The sequence below is a fragment of the Eptatretus burgeri genome, chromosome 12 (genome assembly GCF_056783735.1).
Source record: "Eptatretus burgeri isolate ZD-2024b chromosome 12, Ebu_testis_v1, whole genome shotgun sequence".
NCBI lineage: Eukaryota > Metazoa > Chordata > Myxini > Myxiniformes > Myxinidae > Eptatretus > Eptatretus burgeri.
This window is the reverse complement of record NC_140972.1, coordinates 37019736-37041099: the sequence shown is the minus strand read 5'-3', so window position 1 is coordinate 37041099 and position 21364 is coordinate 37019736. Positions and strand designations below refer to the sequence as shown.

General features: G+C 43.6%; 1 protein-coding gene across 3 annotated transcripts in view; it reads right to left on the bottom strand.

Annotated features, from left to right (window-relative positions):
• The window catches only part of CCDC186 (coiled-coil domain containing 186), a 120188-nt gene that overhangs the window by 81277 nt on the left and 17547 nt on the right, over nt 1-21364 (bottom strand). For all 3 annotated transcript variants that reach the window (XM_085850166.1, XM_085850164.1, XM_085850165.1), the window contains exon 5: nt 6919-7131. In XM_085850166.1, the coding sequence (XP_085706292.1) occupies nt 6919-7131 (213 nt within the window). The remainder of the gene's footprint in view (nt 1-6918; nt 7132-21364) is intronic.

Sequence of the window (21364 nt, the reverse complement as noted above, 5' to 3'; positions counted from 1 at the left end):
GAAGTGTCCATCTCATTCATTCATCACCTATGTCCTCCCCTAGCCCTCATTCTTTCCACAATCCCTCATTTCTCCAAATCTCCCTCTTTTGTCCTTCAACCCTGCTGTTTTTGTGTCCCCCACAACTCTTCCTCTCTTTATAGAGTTCTGTTAAGTCCTCACCTGTTTTATGTTCTCACTCCTCCACGAGCCTCAACATTGCATAAAAAACACTTTTTGAAACAGAAGCCGTTGCATTTTTGGAATACTCGAAGTACTGCAGCATGATGTTGCAAACAATCTGGAAGAGCATGTAACCCCACAAATGAGGCCACAGTCTGAAGACTGGGGAAGTTGGAAGGTGTTTGCAGTGGCGAGGACGTCCTAATCAGGTATTGCTCTTCCACTGGTAGTCTCATGCCAAAGGCATCTTCTCCGCATTCTCTGGGTGGGATCCCATAAGAGTAGCTGGCTTCCTTCGGGCCCCAGGCTCTCAGGTAGGATTTTGATGACGACGGTGACTGTGATGGTGATGGTGATGATGGATCCCCACACCACTCTTCCATTCTCATCAGATCATCTCCATTCATGTCATAACACATTTCTATTCATCCTCCCATAAGCAAACATTTTCGCTCACTTCAAATATTTTGCCCCCTTTTTATTACATGCGAAACTGCCTCACCAATCGTGTCATATTGTGCTCTTCCATCTAGTCATAATATGGCAGCACATAACCATCTTTTATCATCTCCTCTCTTTGCCCAAAAGTAACTCCTTGTTAACCCTGCCTCCTCTGCCTGTGTGCAGCTTTATCTCCTCATTCTGTTGTTGCCCGTGTCTGATTAGCCTGTGCCACTTTATCTTGGTGCATGTTTATCAATATTTGCCATTGAAAATAAATGAATTACTACCCCCCCCCCGCCAACCACAAAGGAGGTTTCCTTCAGATCTATTGCAATGTGACAGGAATGGAAATGAGTGAGCACCCAATTATGATTCAGGCAGAATAACAACGTGGCTTGAGAAATGGAGAAAAGCCAAATTAACTAGAACTGCCACTTTATAACTGCTGGCAGTGATGACCGGGTACCCAGACATCTGCCTTTGATACAACATGAGACTTCTATGAGAGTTGCAAAGTTTCCCTTTGATAAGATAAGTGGTTGCAGAGAAAACATTTTTTAATAGCGATATAAATACAGCCCTGCTTCAATACAGCATGGGACTGACGAGTTACGAACCGGGTTGCACAAAGTGTTCAATCCAGTTATTACGTATGCAGTTAGCCCTTTTTCCTGGGGACATTGTCAGTATCAATTGAATTACTATTCCTGTACCGTCAAACGCATTCAGATGCAGCCAAGTGAGCCTTCTGGAAAAAAAATAATCTAAAAGTTCTCAGCTTCAAATAATTAAATAATTCTGGCTGCCAAACCAGGTGGCCGATCGGGTTGAAATTTTAAACCTATGTTTCACATGTGGGCTAGATAATTTTGAAGTTTCACATATATTGACACATCGGTTCCAGAGTAAATACTACTTAATATTTCCCCTTCAATCCAACACGGCTGCCAAACCATGGGGCCGATCGAGTTCAAATTTCAACCCTTCATTCCACATGACTGTTCCATCAGAACTCTGAAGTTTCACATTTATTGATGTAGTACTTCCAGAGTAAACATTAATTAATATTTTTCCTTCATTCCAATATGGCTGCCAAACGATGTGTCGTACATCAAAGGGGGGGGGGGGAGAGAACTTTTTGTTCGTCATGGAGAGGCGGTCATACATGTAGAGTTTAGCCTCAATCTGTTCAGTCGTTTGAGAAAAAGACTTAAAGTTTTGTATTTTCAATCCAATATGGCTGCCATACCATGTGACCTATTACAACATAAATTTAAATACTCCCTCTAATGGGGTAGTGGATCATGCTCGTTAAGTTTCGTGTTGATCAGACAAGGTGCATTTTTCTATCCAAGATTGAGGCCAAACCATGCGACTTGTGACATAATTTTTACCATATATGCAGACATGGTTGTGTATGACAGTTGCCAAGTTTCACTTCGATAGGATAAGTGGTTCCAGAGAAAACATTATGTAATATATTTCTTGAATCCAACATGTCTGCTAAACCATGTGGCCTATCAATTATTCATTAACAAATTTATATTCTCTACCCTTGAGCAATACTTTTGTGAAGTTTCCTCTTGATGTGCAAAGCCGTTCTGGAGAAGATGTTTGGAGGTTTTAGGGTAAATTCAATATGGCTGCCAAACCATGTGACCTGTCAATTAGAAATTAACAAACTTGTGAAAGGATGTCTTGGGGAAAGTTGTGTGTGAATTTTTGCCTCAATCTGTCTAGCCCTTCTGGAGAAGAAGATTTTAAAAATTTATTATTTTTCAATCCAAGAGGGCTGACAAACCATGTGACCTATAACATCATAAGTTTAGATTCTGCTTCCAATCGTGTAGTGGAACACGTGTGTGAAGTTTCGTGTTAATCGGATAAGATGCGTTTTTCTATCCAAGATGGCCACCAAACCATGTGATTTGCGGTGTCATAATTTTTACCATGTATGCAGACATGATGGAAGATGATAGTTGCAAATTTTCGCTTTGACAGAGTAAGTAGTTCCAGAGAAAACATTATTTAATATTTTTCTTAAATCCAACATGGCTGCCAAACCATGTGCCCTATAAATTATTCATTAACAAACTTATATCCACTACGCATGCAGAATAGACTTGTGAAGCAGAATAGACCCATGATCTGACCAGCCATTCTGAAGAAGAAGATGTTTGAAGGTTTTAAGGTCAATTCAACATGGCTGCCAAAACATGTGACCTGTCAATAAGAAATTAACAAACTTGTGAAAGGATATCATGGGGAATGCATGTTAAAGTTTCACCTCAATCTGTCCAGCCGTTCTGGAGAAGATTTTTTTTGTAAAAAAAATTCAAAACAAGATGGCTGCCGAACCAAGGCACCGATGACGTCAATTTTAATCTACAGTGAATTTTTGTGTAGATGACACTCAAGAAATTTCAGATTTTTCCCATGCAGCATTCTACTTGAGGAATTCTCACCGGGATACCGCTTCACCGATGACGTCACGAAAAATCACCCCTGTTCCCTATGGGGAGTTCATTAAAATGCAACACACACACACACACACACACACACACACACACACACACACACACACACACACACACACACACACACACACACACACACACACACACACACAAACACACACACACACACACACACACACACACACAAACACACACACACACACATTGAAAGGCCATTTTCCCCGCTAAAGCGGGGGTTAGCCTTGCAGGCCCCATGATAATCTTCTCCACTTTACCCTATTTTCTGCATCTCCCCTTCATAAATCCCCTTGCCCACATTTCTTCTTCCACCACCTTTAGCCAAGTTTTTCTCAGTCTTCCCCATCCTCCACTTCCAACTACACTCATTTCCAACACTCCTCCTCACCCAGTCACTTTCATCCTTCCTCAACACATGACCCAACCATCTCAACCTGTTTCTCTTCACAACCTCCATCACAGACTGTATTCCCATCATCTTACACAAGTCATCATTTGTCTTCCTCTCTCTCAACGATACTCCACACATCCACCGAACCATTCGCATTTCCACCCTTTCCAGCCTTTGTTGCTGCTCCATGTTCAGTACCCGTCTCACTCCCATAAATCGTCATACTCCTCACACACATCGTACTCCTCACACTCCTCACCTTTACCTTCAGCTTCAACGACACTCCCATCTTCGTCAGCACGCCACTCAGTTCCCGAAACTTCTTCCATGCACATCTCACTCAAGCAACCGTCGAAGAGTCTGATCCACCTTCTCCATTCAGCATGTCTCCGAGATAGCAAAATGTTTTCACCCCTTCCAGCTTCACACCATCTCCAAGATCCAACTCAACAATTCCTTCATCTGCTGCTCCCTCGATGCACACCTTACACTTGAATGTAGCTGCCACACTGGTTAATGACCCTCTCACCCCACTGCATTTTCGATGAACCCATTCAGCACACATTGTACACTGAATGGAGTTCACTCCGACACCCTTCCTGCACACAGCACATGGCCACTTCCCAGTCCTTTCCACCTCACCACATGCTTTACCACTTGCCATCACCTTCGTCTTTCCGATATTTACCTTCAAACCTTTTGCCTCCATACATTCCTTCCACTTGTTCATCTTCTCCTTCAGTCCATCCATACTCTCTGCAATCAAAACCAGATCATCTGCATACAGCAGCTCCCACGGCAAACCCTCCTTTACCCCCCGAGCCAGCACCTCCATCACAACTACAAATAGAAGTGGACTTAGTACCGACCCCTGGTGCACTTTCACCTTCACTTCAAACTCACCACTGTTCCCATCCTTCGTCCTCACAGCTGTGCGCGCTCTCCCTCGCACATTGCCATCACTACTCTGATCAACCATTCCTCCACTCCTAACTTCCTCAATGCCCATGTCATTACTTCACGTGGAACCCAATGAAATGCTTTCTCCAGATCAACAAACCCAAAAAACAACTTCTTCCTCTTCTCCATGTACTTCTCCTGCAACTGCCTTACAATAAAAATTGCATCTGTCATTCCTCTTCCTGGCATAAATCCAAACTGCATTTAGTCAATCTTTACCTTCTTCCTTATCCTCTTCTCAAACACCCTTTCCAAAACCTTCATTCCATGCTCCAAAAACTTTATTGCTCTATAGGAGCCACAGTCCAGAGGGTCACCTTTCCCCTTGTACAGAGGGACGAGGGTCCTCAGTTCCCAATCCACTGGAATGCGGCCTTCTTTCACCACCAGATTACAGATCTCTGTCATTCTCTTCACACCCCAACTTCCCGCTGCCTTCAACATATCTCCCACAACTCCCGTCGGCGCTCCTGCTTTTCGACTCTTCATTGCTCTTATCGCTTCCTCAACTTCCTTCTCTCCTGGTCCTAAAACTGGGTTACTCTCGATGTTGCTATCCCATTCATTTTCTACATTCAACAGCTTTTCCATATATCTCTTCTATCTTCCTTTAATTCCATCTGAGTCCACAACGATTTGTCCCACTTCATCGTTCAAGCAACTCACCCCCGTCACATCAAACCTCTCTCTCGCTATCTGCTTTGCAATCCTGAATACCGCTCTCTTACCCTCTTCCGAATCCAAGCGTTCTCTGAACATTTTCCTATGGGCCTCCTGCGCCTTTGCTACCTCTTTATTTGCAGCCTTCTTGGCTACCTTATAACTTTCATGTGCTGCCTCTTCTTCCACCATACCCTTCGCCTTTTGCCATTCCTTGAACTTCTTCCTCTTCTCTTCAATCGTCTTTCCAACTTCATCACCCCACCATCATGTTTCCGAGTACCTCGGTTGTCCTTTTGTCCATCCACATACCTCACCAACGGCTCCCAATAGACTATCTTTCATTGACATCCAACCACTTTCAATCTCAACCACATCATCCTCAACCATACTCAGCCTCTCTCTTAATGCTTCCTTCACTGTCACCTCTTTCAACCTCCATACCTTCATCCTCGGTTGGTACTTCACCCGCTGAATTCTCCTCGCACCTTTCACCCTTATATTGCAGACAACCAGGTGGTGCTGTGAAACAGTCTCCTCCCCTGGGATCACCTTTGTGTCCCAGAGGTTTCCCCTATCTCGCCGACGCACCATCAGGTAGTCAATGGTTGTCGTCGACCCACCTGACGTGTATGTAATAAGCTTATTATCCGCTTTCTGGAATTGAGTATTACAAATAAACCAATCAGCTCCATCAGCAAACTCCAAAATCCTTTCACCTTCTCCATTTCTCACACCATATCCATAACCCCAATGGACTCCTTCAAAACCATCTGGACTCCTTCCCACATGTCCATTCAAGTCACCTCCTACCACAACAATTTCATCATCTTTCACATTTTCCAACAACTTCTCTATCGCACACCAGAACATGTTCTTCTCTTCATCGCTTCCACCGACCTGCAGAGCATATCCCAAGATGACGTTCACAAAGAGCTTTCCGATCACGATTCTCACCATCATCAACCTTTCACTCACTCTTGTCACGCTCACTACATTGTCGACAAACTCCTCAGAAAACATGACACCAACACCATGCACACCTTCCAGGCACCCTTGCCACATAACTTATACTTCTGCCCCTGCCTACCCTTCACCATTCTCACACCACTTCCCTTCCATCGTGTCCCCTGCACACAACATATGTCCACTCTTCTTCTGACCAATGTTTCAACCACTTCTCCAGATCTCCCTGTCATTGTTCCTACATTCCATGTACCAAACCTCAGAAACCGATCTCCACGTGGGGCATCAGACAAGATTTGTCATCATAAATGGAAAAATTTCCTCCCTTGCTCCGATCGGGTTCCCCACCTTGAGTTTTAACGAGAGGGGGCGAGGACCCCCACGGGGTACTTCGGGCTGTACCCTGCCCATAAGTTGTACTCATCATGGTTTCCTTTTGAGGCGATATTTTTATGGCTGGATGCCCTTCCTACATTAAAATGTATCAAGCGAAAAAAAAATTTCGATTGCACGGTTTCAGAGATAGAGGTCCAAAGTTTATCGTTTTTCAAGATAGCGCCCGCACCACGTGAACTATGCAGTCATAATTATCAATTAAGTATGCTATCCAAAAAAGATACATACTGTGGTGAAAATTGTGTCGATCGGACTTACCGTTCCTGAGAAAATGATTTTTAAAGCGAAAAAGCCCGCAAATTGCCGGCGGAAGAAACAATAATAAATAATAATAAATAAACAGAAGAAAAACAATAGGTTACCCAGTCCACTTGACTGGGTACCCTAATAATGCAGATTGATACATAATACAAGTCACATAAATGGCAGAGAAGAGACATTTACCCGAGTTTCGTAGAGATGGGCTAGGCGAGTCTTCTCTTGCCCAAGTTGCTTCAATCGGCCAATAAGTTTCTCCACTTCCTTGGTAGTGTCACGCAGCCGCCGTTCCAAAGACTCTTTGTCTTTTCGAAGATCTAAAGCTTCTTTCTCACCGCGCACATACTTCATCACCATTGCTTCCTTCTCCCGGCGTTCATCTTCACAGCGCCGGTTTGCCTGCGTCCGTACAGAAATCGAAGATTATTTTCATGCTTTCTGGTGGGGGTGGGGAAAACAACCTAAAAGTTAACCTTGCTTAAACCCACAATTATTGGTGCAGATAAATTTGTAGGCTTTAAAAAGCTTGGTCTTGTCTTGCTGTGCAATTTTTCCAATGGAATGTTCAAGATCGATTTCGAATAATCTTCATTTCCAGACCAGGAGTTGCAAGAATATTTTGGATACAGTAGACCACTCAATAACACCTTTTTGCATGTTTTTCTTTTGTATACATTGGTCAAGGTTCATGGAAGAGCGAAAACAGAATGAAATGGAACAAAATAGAACAGGGGAAACACGAACAGTTGAGTAGAGATGAGAGTGAGAGTCTGATCAAGGGGTAAGGGGAGAAGGACACATGGGGTGAACAAGCTGGAAACAAGCTAAAACACAGCAACAAAACAAACTGACAATGAAAAGACGTGAGGGAAGGGGGGGGGAAATCCCAATTTGAGTGAAGACCTCACTTTCGGTTCCAGTTTATGAGGCAACAGTTAGTTCTCTCAAAGGGTCTCTGCCGACTCTCAAACACAAGTTTCTGGTCGTTTGTCGCTTTTTGACTGTATATTTTGTTGCCTCTGTGTTTACTGTGTGTCCCGAGTTCGGTTTTGTTTCAAAATTTGTGCTATTTGGTGGGTTTTCGCTGGTCTTGTCATATCAGGCTTCCCTGAGGCCGAACAGTCCTCCCAATCGTACTTATTTGTATTTTCTCATTCTCATCAGTTTTTATTTTCTCAACTTTTCCCTCCACCCTCCTTCTATCCCTCCCAACTATACCCTTTGTTTCATGTCTTAAAATATATATATTTTTTAAAACAACAAAAACGAACCTTTTCCCTTCTCACCTTATACCCTACGTAAACACACGACTCTCTGTACCGAGTCTCCTTCTTCCTCCTCCTCTTCCTCTTCTTCCCTCTTTGCTGCCAATCCCACTGATTGTGAAGGTTAACCACACACCTTTACAAGCTTTTCTTCAGACTTCTCCTTTACTCTTCCCTGATCTTCAAAATAATAATAATAATAACTGGTCTCCAACAATGCTTCAACTCCCCTCTTCACCCGGTTCTTCTTTTACAAAATCCTGTGTTCAATTCGACCTCGCTTTCATTTCCTTTATCCACTGTTTCCTTTATCCACTGTCAATTCTTCTGCACTCCATCCATCTTCCAAGGTATTTAAATGAATCTCTGACCTGCAAATTTTAAAAATCCATTTTTGCAATACTGGTTCGTCTTCCATGATTAATCATTCGTTTTTTTCCAACTTCAGTGCAAATTCATCCCACCTCCTTAAATCTAACTCCCAACTCCTTCCCTGTAATACTCTAATCCTTACCCGACCCATCTTGCCCCCCTCCCCCCTCTATCCGAGCATCTCACCATTGTCCTCTGCCTTACAAACAGTTCCCCCTCCGATATCCCAAACTGTATGGTTTTTAAATGTCTCACTCATTCAGCATACTGCTCAATATCTCTAACATGCTCTCCCTTTCCTCTCATCACATCTCCACCTCTTCAAACCACCTCAAATCTTGTTCCACCCCCTGCCCACTCCCACATCAACCACACCACGACCCAGTCTCATCCTCCCCCTCCTCCATGACTATGCCTGCTCTCATCCCTTTCAAAGCTTCCCCCTCACCCCTCCCTTGCAAATCAACTGCCTCCTCCCTCTTCAAAACAAACTTCACTCACCTTTCTCAAAAGCTTCCCCCCCACACCTTTCTCCCTCGATTCTTCCCCCTCACCCCTCCCTTTCAAATCTACAAAGCTTCCTCCTTCCCCAACCCCTCTCTTCCAACACAAACCTCCAATCTCCCCTTTCCTTCCACCCCCCTCTTATTACTCCCCACTGCTACTCATCCCTTCACTACCGAGTCCTTTGTCCTCCTCCCCATTTGACCCTCTATCCCAGCCCTTCTACAATCTGTCATCAACTGTCAAATCTCACAACCTCCAACTCTTCTCCCTCACACGACCACCCCCCTTCTCTCCCCTCCCTCTTCCTTAACAGTGTGGACCTCAAACATCCGGGGCCTTCGCTTTAACATGACTGATCTCTCCATGCAGGTTGCCCCTGACAAACCAGACAACCTGATTAACAGAAACTTTCCTTCTTCAAGACATCTCTGACTCCTTCGTATCTCTCGCTGGTTACTCCCTCCTCCGGGATGATAGACCTGAGCCTCGTCCTGGTGGAGGAGTTGCTCTCTCAAAAACTCTATCCTCACTCACCATGCACTGCTATCACTCCTCCACACCCCCTGGAATACCTCTGGCTATGGCTTTTCCTCTGCTCCCACCTCTTGTTAACCTCCGCCATCGAAGATCGGAGGTTACTGTTTTCACCCCTTTCTGTTTGTTTGTTTGTTTGTGAACAGTATTACGGAAAAACTCCAACGTATTTCGACGAAACTTGGTGGGGGGATAAGGTATGGTCCAAGGATCATGCCATTAGATTTTGGACGTGGTCCAAAATCCAATATAGAGCTATGGCAGCCATTTTGAAAAAATATTTGAATTTTTTTTTTTTTTGCATTTCTACATGTTTTAATATAAGTTATTTCCAACCCCCCCCCCCCCCAAAAAAAAATTTAGAGAAAAAAATTTTTTGCAACTTTTTTTTAAACAAAATTTCGATTTTTTTTTTTTTTGCATTTCTACATGTTATATTATGTGATTTCCAACAAAAAAACATGCCAAAATTATATTTGCGGCTGATTTTGGAACTACAGGTGGATATACCCACGTAAAATCAATTTCTGTCTCAAGGAATCTAGTTATAACGAATGAATTGAGTATGTAAAAGTTAAAAGTAAAAGTTGCAAACTATAACTCTGTGAGCACTGTTGACGTCAAATTGAATGAATAGGATATCAGGTTCACTTGAGTGACCTTGCAGTATTTGCGGCGGAGGTTTTGCACTCTACCGAGTGCTACCCCTCTGGTTAACCTCTGCCATCGAAGATGGATGGAGGTCACTGTTTTCACCCGTTTGTTTGTGAAAAGTATTATGGAAAAACTCCGACGGATTTCGACGAAACTTGGTGAGGGGGTTAGGTCTGGTCCAAAGATCATGCCATGAGATTTTGAACTTGGTCCAAAATCCAATATGGCCGCTATGGCGGCCAATTTGAAAAAATATTTGAATTTTTTTTTTTTTTGCATTTCCACATGTTTTAAGTGATTTCCAACCCCCCACCCCAAAAAAATTGTTAGAGGAAAAAAATTTTTGCAACTTTTTTTTTCAACAAAATTTCGATTTCTTTTTTTTGCATTTCTACATGTTTTAAGTGATTTCCAAACCCCTCCCCCCCAAAAAAAATGTTCAAGAAAAAAAACCCAATTTTGCAACTTTTTTTTCAAAAAAATTTCGATTTTTTTCTGCATTTCTACATGTTATAAGTGATTTCCAACAAAAAAAAAAAACATGCCAAAATTATAATTGCGGCTGATTTTGGAACTTCAGGTGGATATACCCACGTAAAATCAATTTCTGTCTCAAGGAATCCAGTTATGACGAATGAATTGAGTATGTAAAAGTTAAAAGTAAAAGGGAAAGTTGCAAACTATAACTCTGTGAGCACTGTTGACGTCAAATTGAATGAATAGGATATCAGGTTCACTTGAGTGATCTAGCAGTATTGGCGGCGGAGGTTTTGCACTCCACCGAGTGCTCCCCCTCTAGTTTATCTGTGTTGTGCCATCCAAACAGTGATGACTCCATTTACATCTCACTCGCCGATAACATGGACCAACTTCTCTCTCCCTTTCCAAACTCTCTCTTTCTCATATGTTGCGACTTCAATTGCCATCATGCCAGTTGGCTGGGTATGGGTACCTCTCTCACCTGCCATGGCACTTCTGCAAAGGCTTCCACGACTCATTGGGACTGACTCAATCTGTCAACTTCCAGACCCGGATCTCAGCCAACGGTACTCAATATCCTCTGGATTTGATTTTGACAAATTTTGCAGCAAATGTCTGCCGTTTTTCTGCTGCTCCAATCGGTTCATCTGACCATATGCTTGTAAAAGCGGTCATCTCTCTGGATATTAGAAAACCACCTCAGCAACGCAGAGTCTGGCACTTCACTCAGGCCAACTGACAGGGTCTTCAAGCAGCCATCAAACTTATAGACTGGTCTCACATTGCTACTTTCTTCAACATAAACTCATCCTGGGAATTCTTTCAAACAAATTTTCTCTCTCTCATGTACAAAATTATCCAATCTTGTCTTCAGTTGTCATTCCCTTCAGTTGCCCATGGTACAATGAAGAATGTGGTGAGGCTGTTGTCCTGAAACAACTTGCCTTCACCTCATGGAAGGCAAATCCTACTGAAAGCAATCTCAGTTCCTTCCACAAAGTTCAGAATAAATGTGTCTTCCCCGAGGAGAGCCAGCAAAGATCATCTTTCTCATCTCAAATCTGAACTCTCAATGGTGTGCTATCACATCCCTCCTCAAAATCCTGGTGGTGTCCAGTTAAGTTTGTTTCTGGTGTATGTTCCCCCTCCATCCCCTCCCTTATCTCAAATGGCTGCACAGCTAACACTGGCTGCAAAAAGGCTGAATGCCGAAACTCTGTGTTTGCTTCTAAATCTTGTGTCCCAAACCATTCGCTTTTTGTACCCACCTTACCCAGTCACATGCATCTGTTCCTGGACTCTGTCCTTTTCTCCTGACAAGGTGGAGAGCTTGCTTTCAAGCCTCGACTCAGATTCTGCAACCGGTCCAGATGGCATCAGCCCACATGTCCCAAAAACCTGCTCTGCTGCTCTTGCTCACCCTCTCTCTGTTCTATTCACCCTCTCATTTTCTCAAGATCATCTGCTTGGAAATCAGCAAATATTACCACTCTACATAAAAAAGATGCAAAAACCGATACCTGCATCTAATGACCAATCAGCCTGCTACCAATCATCAGCAAGGTCAAGGAATCCATCATCACTTCCAACATCAAATCCTACCTCTTCTTCAATGACTCAATATCCAACCATCAATTTGGATTTAGACCAGGTCACTCAAACGTGGACATGCCACTTCTGCTTTCCCAACAATGGATGGAGGTCCTAAATGCCAAACATGAGATCAGAGCCATCTCCCAAGACATATCACAACCTTTCGATATGGTCTGGCATCCTGCACTGCTCACCAAACTCTCTTCTTATGGTATTCAAGGATATCTCCACTCATGGCTCACGGACTTCCTCTCCTGTCACAGTCAACGAGAGAATTCCATTATGAGCCACGCATCTCCTCTTCTAGTCCAGGCTGTAGTTCCACAAGGCAGTATTCTTAGCCCTGTGCTTTTTCTGGTTTTCATCAATGATCCCTCAGATTCCCTGGAAAATCTTCTTCATCTCTTTGCTGATGATCCCACCCTCTGCCGTGCCATCTCTTAACCGCAGAGCTAACTATGACAACTCACTGTCAGGAAGTGATACATACACACCACCTCGGACGTCACAAGAGCAATAAGAACACTAGAAGAAAAAAATAAAGAACAGCAGCAGGACGAGGAGGAGGAGGAGGAGGAGGAGGAGGAGCACGAGGAAGGTTTATTAGACAGTGTATAGGAAACAGTGTACAGCTCGGTGGTCACGATAATTAATATATATATTTTTTCTTTATACTTCATCCCTCTGATCGGCAGGCAGCAGCCTCTTCACAGACTGTAGACCTGGATAAAATCACAAGCTGGTGAAACACTTGGAATTTGTCTTTCAATCCTGACAAATCTCTCACCATGTCTCTCTGAAAGGACTGTCTGGACCCCCCCCCCCCCCATATACTTTCTCAACAATCCTCTTGAAGAAGTCCTTTCATTCAAGATTTTGGTCTCACAATCTGCCACAAACTTTACTGGAAAAGCCACATCTCCAAGCCAGCCTTCAAAAGCCAGTCACCAATTGGGCATCCTGCGTCGTGCAAAGTCCTTCCTTGGCAAACAGCTCCTGACACCGTACAAAGGTCTCATCCGCGGTCTAATTGAGTACTGCTGCCTCCCTCTGCGGTGGTGCTCCTGCCTCACACTTAGCTCAACTTCACACTGTGGAAACCAAGGCTTTTAGGATCATTGGAATCCCCCGTGATGAAGCAGTCTTCGGGTCTCTCACTCTCTCACCAAAGGCAGGTCGGTGGTCTTTGTCTTCTACCGTCTCTTCTCCGGCCTTGCCCCCCCCCGCCACTCAGTCTGTGATCTGTCCCCCATATATTTCCTCAGGGTGCTCAAGGTCTGTCAAAAAAACCCTTTTGGTGAAACTGACAAAAATAAATAATCACTGCCCACCTTCATCCTTTCATTCCTCCCCCCCCCACCTCTGGAACAAACTCCCACACTCTTTTCAATCCCAGCCCTCCCTCCAAGTATTCAAAACAGCTGTTCACCACCATCTCATATCTTCCACCATCCAAAATCTTGATCTTTACAACCCCCGTTAATCCACCCCAAACACACTTCCTTCAAATTCCGTTTTCCTTCCTGAAAGTCCATGTTGTACCATCTTGTTTTTCCCATGTCTCCCACCCCATCCCTCTCCCTTTCACAGATATCCTATTGTCTTTGTTCCCCACTATTTTGTGCTTCCCTCTCCTCGTCTCCTGCCTTGTTATATGTTTTTGTGTATTAGCTCTTACATGAGCCTTGAATTGGTATTCAAAAAAAAGAAAAAAAGTCAATGGCGTACCATCACAAGTCCCCCATTAAGCAAAGCTGAAACATGGCAAAAGTTCCACCAAAAACGACCCAAACTCAAATTTTGTTTAAAATTTATTCTGTTTTGACCCAATGTGACCGACCCTAAATCCTCGGCCCCAAAAGCATGATCCAGAAGTAAAATCCCCAAAATAGTTACAATTTCACGTGTCCCCCAATGTTGAATGCATGTAACAAAGATTAATTTAAAAAATGTTCCCATAAATCCATTTTTAAGCGGTCAAGCCACTTCAATACTTGAGTATGTTCTTCCCCCACGCACCCCCCCTCAAAAAATGAAGAAGCAGAACCTTTCTAACCCACCGTGTTTAATTTGAAAGGGTTCTAAAGTGTAATTCTGCCAATGAGTCCCAAAGGGCAATTCCCTTGCTCTTGCATCTTCTTGCCACGTGATCACAACCACCAGGTTTGGTGAATTTCTGCACAATTGTTGAGGAGACTGACAAAGACCAAGGGAGTCGATTCCAATATCCCCCCCCCCCCACAACGTTTTTGGGGTGTTTTCTTAAGCATGGGGATGACAACCTTGAAGAGGAAAGTGCTGGGGAATTGAGTCAATTGGGTGGAAGAGATCATAAGTATGGATGGTGAATGACCTGAGGTAATGGTGAACAGCTTTCTTGAAGCCCTGGAGGGAACAATGGGACTGCAGCAAATGAGGAAGTTGGTTCCACAGGTGAAAAAAGAGAAACAAATGAGTGGAGGTGAGCAGTGAGCCTGGATTTTGGGAGTTTAACAAAAAGAGGGATACTGGCAGAGCATGTGAGCCCAGCAGAAACAGGAGGGACAGAGCCATGAGAGGACCGAGGGTACAAGACCAAAAATTACCCCCGTGTGGGGGTGACGGTCATCTCTATAATACCACAAGTTCTCAATGTTCAGTTCAGGTAACCGCGAAACAGTCCAAACTAACCGTTTAGATTGAAATCGTTTTCAGAGATACACTAGGATAATGGACTAGGATAATGGATAATGGATACACTAGGACTAATGACAATTAATAAATATGTATTCATTTAGTACCCGGATTAACACATCAGAATCACCAGTAAGTGCAATACGTGGTTTTCCGGTCCGTCCACTCTCTGGGGACATTTCACTTCTGGTTGTAGAAAAAAAAACGAAAAAAATAGGCTTAGCTCTCAGAGATTATGATAATCCTGTAGATTATTCTTCACTGATTATAATGCAACTTTCAGAATGAAAATTGGTCAAGTATTTATAGAGATATTGAGATTTGAAAAATCGTTAGAGCTAGCAAATTCATTAATTATTAATTCCACAGAAGTTTCGTGACACTGCACAAAGTAACACGTCAGGTATGAAAAAACATTTTGTATGCCAGATTCATTAATTATTAATTATGGAATGTACTCATTGATATATTAATCAGAAAGCCCGAAGCATGTAGCATAATTTATCATTGATCCCCTCATCCGGTATCCGTGGCTTCGCCCCACAGCCTGCAGCCCTATGTCCGCCGGTGATTATGTTAGATATCTGCACGATCAAGAGGAGCCTGCGAATTATCCCTGCTGATGCACTGAATTGATGCAATCGTTTGGCCAGAATATTCGTTGTCAAGATGTTGCGTGATTAAATCACCAATACAGTCACTCATATTTATACTGCCGACATACTTCTTAACAATCACCTTCGCCCCAGAAACCACAGTCAATCTGAACCACGCTGGCCACTGCTCAGACGCCATGACCGGACTACTGCGCAGTTCTACTACGCAGTTTGGTTAAAGATGACTCGGCATTTTGGTGCGCGCGCACGAAATTATATTTTGAAAATAAATGCCGACGTTTACATTTCGGGTTTTGAAACTTTTGCACCTTCGGCAGAAACTGTATAAATATAAAAGGCTAAAAATGTGTTTTATATTTATATTTCATTTCTCCTTCCTTCCTTCTTTGCGAATCGCATCGGCGTTTTTGGCCATCTTCCAGATCACGTGACGATCAAACAGGAAGGAAATTCAAAAATATGTCCAGTTAGATACAAGATAATATTATTTACTATTATAATCAATAAACAGTTGCCGAATATCTTGTAGAATGGCAGACTGGATAGGTTTTGACAATGGCAATTTTTATAACTTGCGTGACCGCGTGACCTTGTCCCTGACCTTGAACCCGGACAAAAGTTATATCGTTGTGCAACACCCATCGACCTCTACCCACATACTAAGTTTCATCAAGATCAGAAAGAAAAATTGTTGACGGACGTACGCACGGACATTTGGTCCGGCTTTATTAGGTCATCTCGGTAGAGATGACCGAAATAGCAAGCGGTGGAATATCGAGGCCACCAACCTATCCGCAATGCAAAAGTAACAGGACTAGACACTCAGCTTTGTCATAGGAGATCCCAATGATTTTGAGGACCTTTCTTTCAACAGCATCAAGAAGGGCAAAGTGTGAGGCAGGAGCAACAACCCAAAGGAGAGAGCATTACTTCATATAACTGCGAATCAAGGCCTTGTAATTTGTCAAAAGTTAAGATTGGCTAAGTTAAGACCTTCCATGACACAGGATGCCCAGTCAGCTGCTGGCTTTGGAGGCATCTTGAAAATATGGTCTGCTCATGAAAGATGATGGCTCATGGTGAGGCCCAAAGGTTTGAATGAATGAACCCCTTGAAGTGGTTTGTCTCGGAAGCATATGGGAGAGTTTGCCAGACAGTCCTTTCGGAGACACAGGCTGTGATTTGTCAGGGATGAAAAACATATTCCAAGTGTTTGACCAGCTCCTGATTTTATCAAGGTCTGCGTTTGAAAAGCCTGCTGCCTGCCTGAAGAAGAGGCATGTTACGGCAGAGGGTGGAGTCATCAGTCAAGAGATAAAGAGGATTTTCCAGTCAGAGAGGACATTGAGAAAGATTTGGCATAGGACCCAAAACACTGCCTTGGGGGAATCCAGCAGAGGAATTGAGAGAATCATGTTAAAAGTAGACGACCTCAGTAAGCCGAGTGCGGAGGTAGGCCTCAGATTTCATAAGTGGAGAGTTTGGAGAGCAAGGTGGGGTGCCAGACTGCATTGAATACTTGAGATTTGACTAGAGAGAAAGCCCTGATATCTTGGGTGACATTGAAGGCCTCCACGCATTGTTTGGAGAGCAGAAGCAGCATATCCCGGGTACAGTGACCTGATCTGAATCCGAAGTGATAATCTGAGATCAGGCTATTAGAGAAAAGGAAGGATTTGATGTCAACTGTGATGATGGATTACATGACCTTGCTGATGATTGGAAGCAAGGTGATAGACCTGTAGTTAAGCAGATCGATTTGTGCACCACGTTTCTGTAATATGGTGTGCTGACTTCCAAGTAGATGGAAGATGACCTTCAGCAAATGATAGGGTGAACAGAGCAGAAAGAGGGTGCACAAAAAACAGCTAAGCAGATTTTTAAGACATGTGGGTAGACGCTGTACAGACCACAATCAAAGTCGAGTGTTGCTAAAAAAAAATTCTCCACCTTCATGGGGTGGGGATGAGAATCCAGGAGCAGTTGGGTGCAACTGTGCAGGGTGGGTACAGAGGAGCGAGGGGTTAGGGATAAGATTTGGAGGCAAATACAGAATTGAGGCATTTGGCCTCCTCTCGAGTTGTCTACTCTGGTGCCATTTGAAGTGAGAGAAGGAATGGAGGGAGAGCACATTCCAGAGACACTTATGTCGGTGCCACCAGGTTTGAGGAATTAAACAAATTTGAAAATTATTTTAGCTTGAAAGACAAGTTTGCAAACTTTTGCGCTCTTCACATATGCAGACTAAAACATGCTTGGAATGTCAATTGTCATAAGCACGGACTTGTTGTCGTCAAGGTGTCTTATATAGACGTCCAAATGTATATGTAAACATTCAATATTTAAGTATGCACTGTAATGCTTACCACAATACGCTGTCCATAAAAGATAAATGTTAACTACTTCATGCCACTGTCCACCATCAGTAAATTTAAAATGTTTACCACTTGATGCCACTGCACATCATCCGTAAATGACAAAAATCGAGACAATTCTGGAATCCTACCGCCATAATACTGAGAAACACATGCTCTCTTTGCGAGCGATCATGCCATGCCGTTGTCTTTGGTTACATGACCCTTCATGAGTTGGAGCGAAGCTCCATCAGTTGACTTTGTTCACGGATATTTTTGTTTGATATTTACAGGGAGTTTTGTGATTTGTCCTGGAATTGTGGCTTCAAGTTACGTCAGTGTGGAAAATTTCAACTCGCGAGGTCACCTAGAAAGTACTAAACATTTATATGAGCGAGTCAATGAGTCAATGAGTGAGTGAGTGAGTGAGTGAGTGAGTCAATGAGTGAGTGAGTGAGTGAGTGAGTGCGACCCAAATCAGGGTCACAGAAGAGTTCAGTCGGGCCGCAAAGGGTCATCAGGGAAAAAAAGAAAAGAAAAGAAAAGCGACGTGACTGGTTGATTGCTGGACGTGAACGGTTGGAGGTGTAGCCTAGCACTAGACATAAAGTGTGCTGGACACAGTGGCACCACAGCCAAGTTGTGGAATTCTTCTAAGTGTACTTAGATCCACCCATTGATCTATATTTGACGAGAGACGTGATTCACACACGTGATCATAAATTTGTAATAGCATGCTACTTCCGTGTGAATCACTTCTTTTTTTTTTTTTCTTTTTTTTTTTAAATCAAACTGTGGGGGATTCACACACAAGTATACACTACTTCCTCAGTGACTTACTAGCACTGCTGCTAAAATGGGTGTCGGTACGCCTTGGTGTGTCGAGAGTATTACTGCGTTGGTGATCTCTGGCATCTCTATCATTGGCAACGCACCCTGGCAGTACACCACAATGATGAGGCCAACACGCATGAATCAACACGAGTTCTTCAATGGATTCATGCGCTGTGTCTCCCCAAGGTCTGTCGGTACAGTTGAAACAGTTTGAAAAGCATGTATTTGAGGAGCTTTGTTCGCCAGCACTCTGTTTTGCATTATGACATATGTTCACAATTTTTTAATTCAAAAGGAAAGCATTTTTGTTGCATTCCAGGTGGAAGCCCTTGCCTCTGATTTCGAAAATGACAAAGTGCAGTTTAGTGTACAAGTCTGGGTTTCAAAGAGTTGAGGGATCGTTATTATATATATATATATATATATATTTTTTATACATTGTCGAGGCTCGATGCAACAAACAAAAACAGAATGCAAAATACAGAAGGAAACACCAAGGAGGGAAAACTGAAAATGTGGATGGAGGAAGGATTGAGGTGGGGTGGGTTAACAAGGGTAGAAAATATCATTGTTTTGGATTGGTGATTATGGTAAACAGCTGTCTTGAAGACCTGAAGGGAACAATGAGAGCGAAGGGAATGTGGAAGTTGGTTACACAGGCAGGAAAAAAGGACGAACAAATGAGTGGAGTTGAGAAGTGATCCTGGATTTAGGTAGTTTCACCACAAGGGGGTTGATGGTGGATCGTGCGAGCCCCGTAGAAACCTGGGGGAGGGTGTGGACAAATAACGGAAAGAGCAGAGGGTGCAAGACCAGAAAGGAGGCAGTAGAAGACAGAGCGAGCACCGACCTGTCTGCGATGGCGAAGTGATAAGCCCATATACTCAGCTTTATCGTGGGAGATTCCAATCATCTTAAAGGCTTTGGTTTCCAGATAATCAAGTAGAACAAGATCTGAGGCAGGTGAGTCAGCCCAGAAGGCAGAGCAGTACTCCATCAAGCTGTGGATGAAAGCTTTTTATGTGGATAGGAGTTCAGGTGTGCCAAGGAAGGACTTTAAGGTTCTGACTTAGTTTGCCGACTGTGCCATACATGCAAGATTGGGCAAATTAATCTGTGAAGGGCCCTCACAGGTACAAACTTCAGACACCACCAATAAACATAATCACTCACTCTGTTGAGGAAATGACTCCTTGGGCCAAACATTGCTTGTGAAATCCACAATCACTGTGAGCACTAGTTTTATGTTCTTACCTTTGTAAATCTGTCTGTTCTTTTTAAGACTTCACTTGGCCATCGGCAACAGTTAAGGCGCAGAAACGGCTTCGTTCCTGCTTGAGATGGAAGGGGAAGGGCCTTCCCAAATGACAAGTCGCGAGGGGTGGTCTTCCTCCCCCCCCCCCCCACCACAATCAAACGGGCTAATGGGGCAATGGTGATTAAGAGGAGGGAGAGGAGCGTCATTGACGACGCACAACCCCGAAGCAATAATAGGCATGGGCGACTAGAAGAGGGAGGAGCCATCCAGAATCAGTGCGGGGGTTGCTGCGCTTTTCCACCACTTCCATTATGCCAGAGCCACACCATCACCTCTCGTCACAGGACCCAGAGTGAATAAAAACAGTGACTGTTTGTCCTAACTGTGGCAATATCTTGTGTTATCCTGCTGGGTTCACCAGTATGCTTCTTTCTTGACTTCCCTTGGTCTGCCCTACTGTGATGTGATTGGGCACAATAAGGCACGGATAATTATGGCTCACGTTGTTGGTCTATGGGCGCAAGCATTCGGTAATGGGTAGGGTATTTTTCTTGTGATTGTTATTGCTCATTGTACATTCCCTCCCCACAACCATTACCTCTGCCACAAACAGTGGACAGATGTTATGTTTTCAACTGTTTGTCGATCTGAGCAGGGTATCTCAAAAAAAAAAAAAAAGGAGGACAGATTCAGATTAATCTATTCAATTTTAGTGAAGATAACAACACGATAATTTTATGAAATGAGATAGGGCCAAAAACAGTCGATAGCTTGACATTTCAAGATGTTACAGACGGATTCGGATGAAACTTTGTGGGTGAGTTGGGGAGGTGATGAGAACAAGCCGAGATACGGATCTTTTATTCTTCAGGTAGATGCAGGTCCGGCCTATCAGTGGGCTACAAAAACGTAAAATGTTCAACCTGGTGGAGGTATGGGCTCCACCGAGTGCCATTCGAGTTGTTAAAATCCACTTGGTCTCTGGGTGCATTTGGGTTGCCGTGATCATAAATTTGTAATTGGGGAAGTCCGCTGAGGGTTAAATCGGCGACGGCTAATGACACTGCAAATCCAGACCGTACCTCAGGTCTCATCGACTCGCTAATTACAGACAAGGCACGTGGTAAAAGACCTGTAATGTATTCCAATCCAGGAGGGCCGACCCAGCTGGCCGTTACGGTCACGTTGAAGCTGGATACAAACCGGGTAGCTAAAACAAAACAATACAAACAGCACATTAGATCAGTCATTGACTACGACAGCTCATCCTGGGCCTCCAGCCTCTCAAACATCTCAATACCCTAAAGACCATACAAAGCAAAGCCCTTCACATAATTACAAGTTGCACTTTAACAGCACCCATAAAGCACCTACATACAGAGGCCCATTAAAAACAAAAAACAAAGACCACTTCAACAAGAGGTGTGCGGTTCACTGCAGTTGCAAGTGCCAACGCAAATCATCTGTGCCACTGCATGTCCAACCACCCAC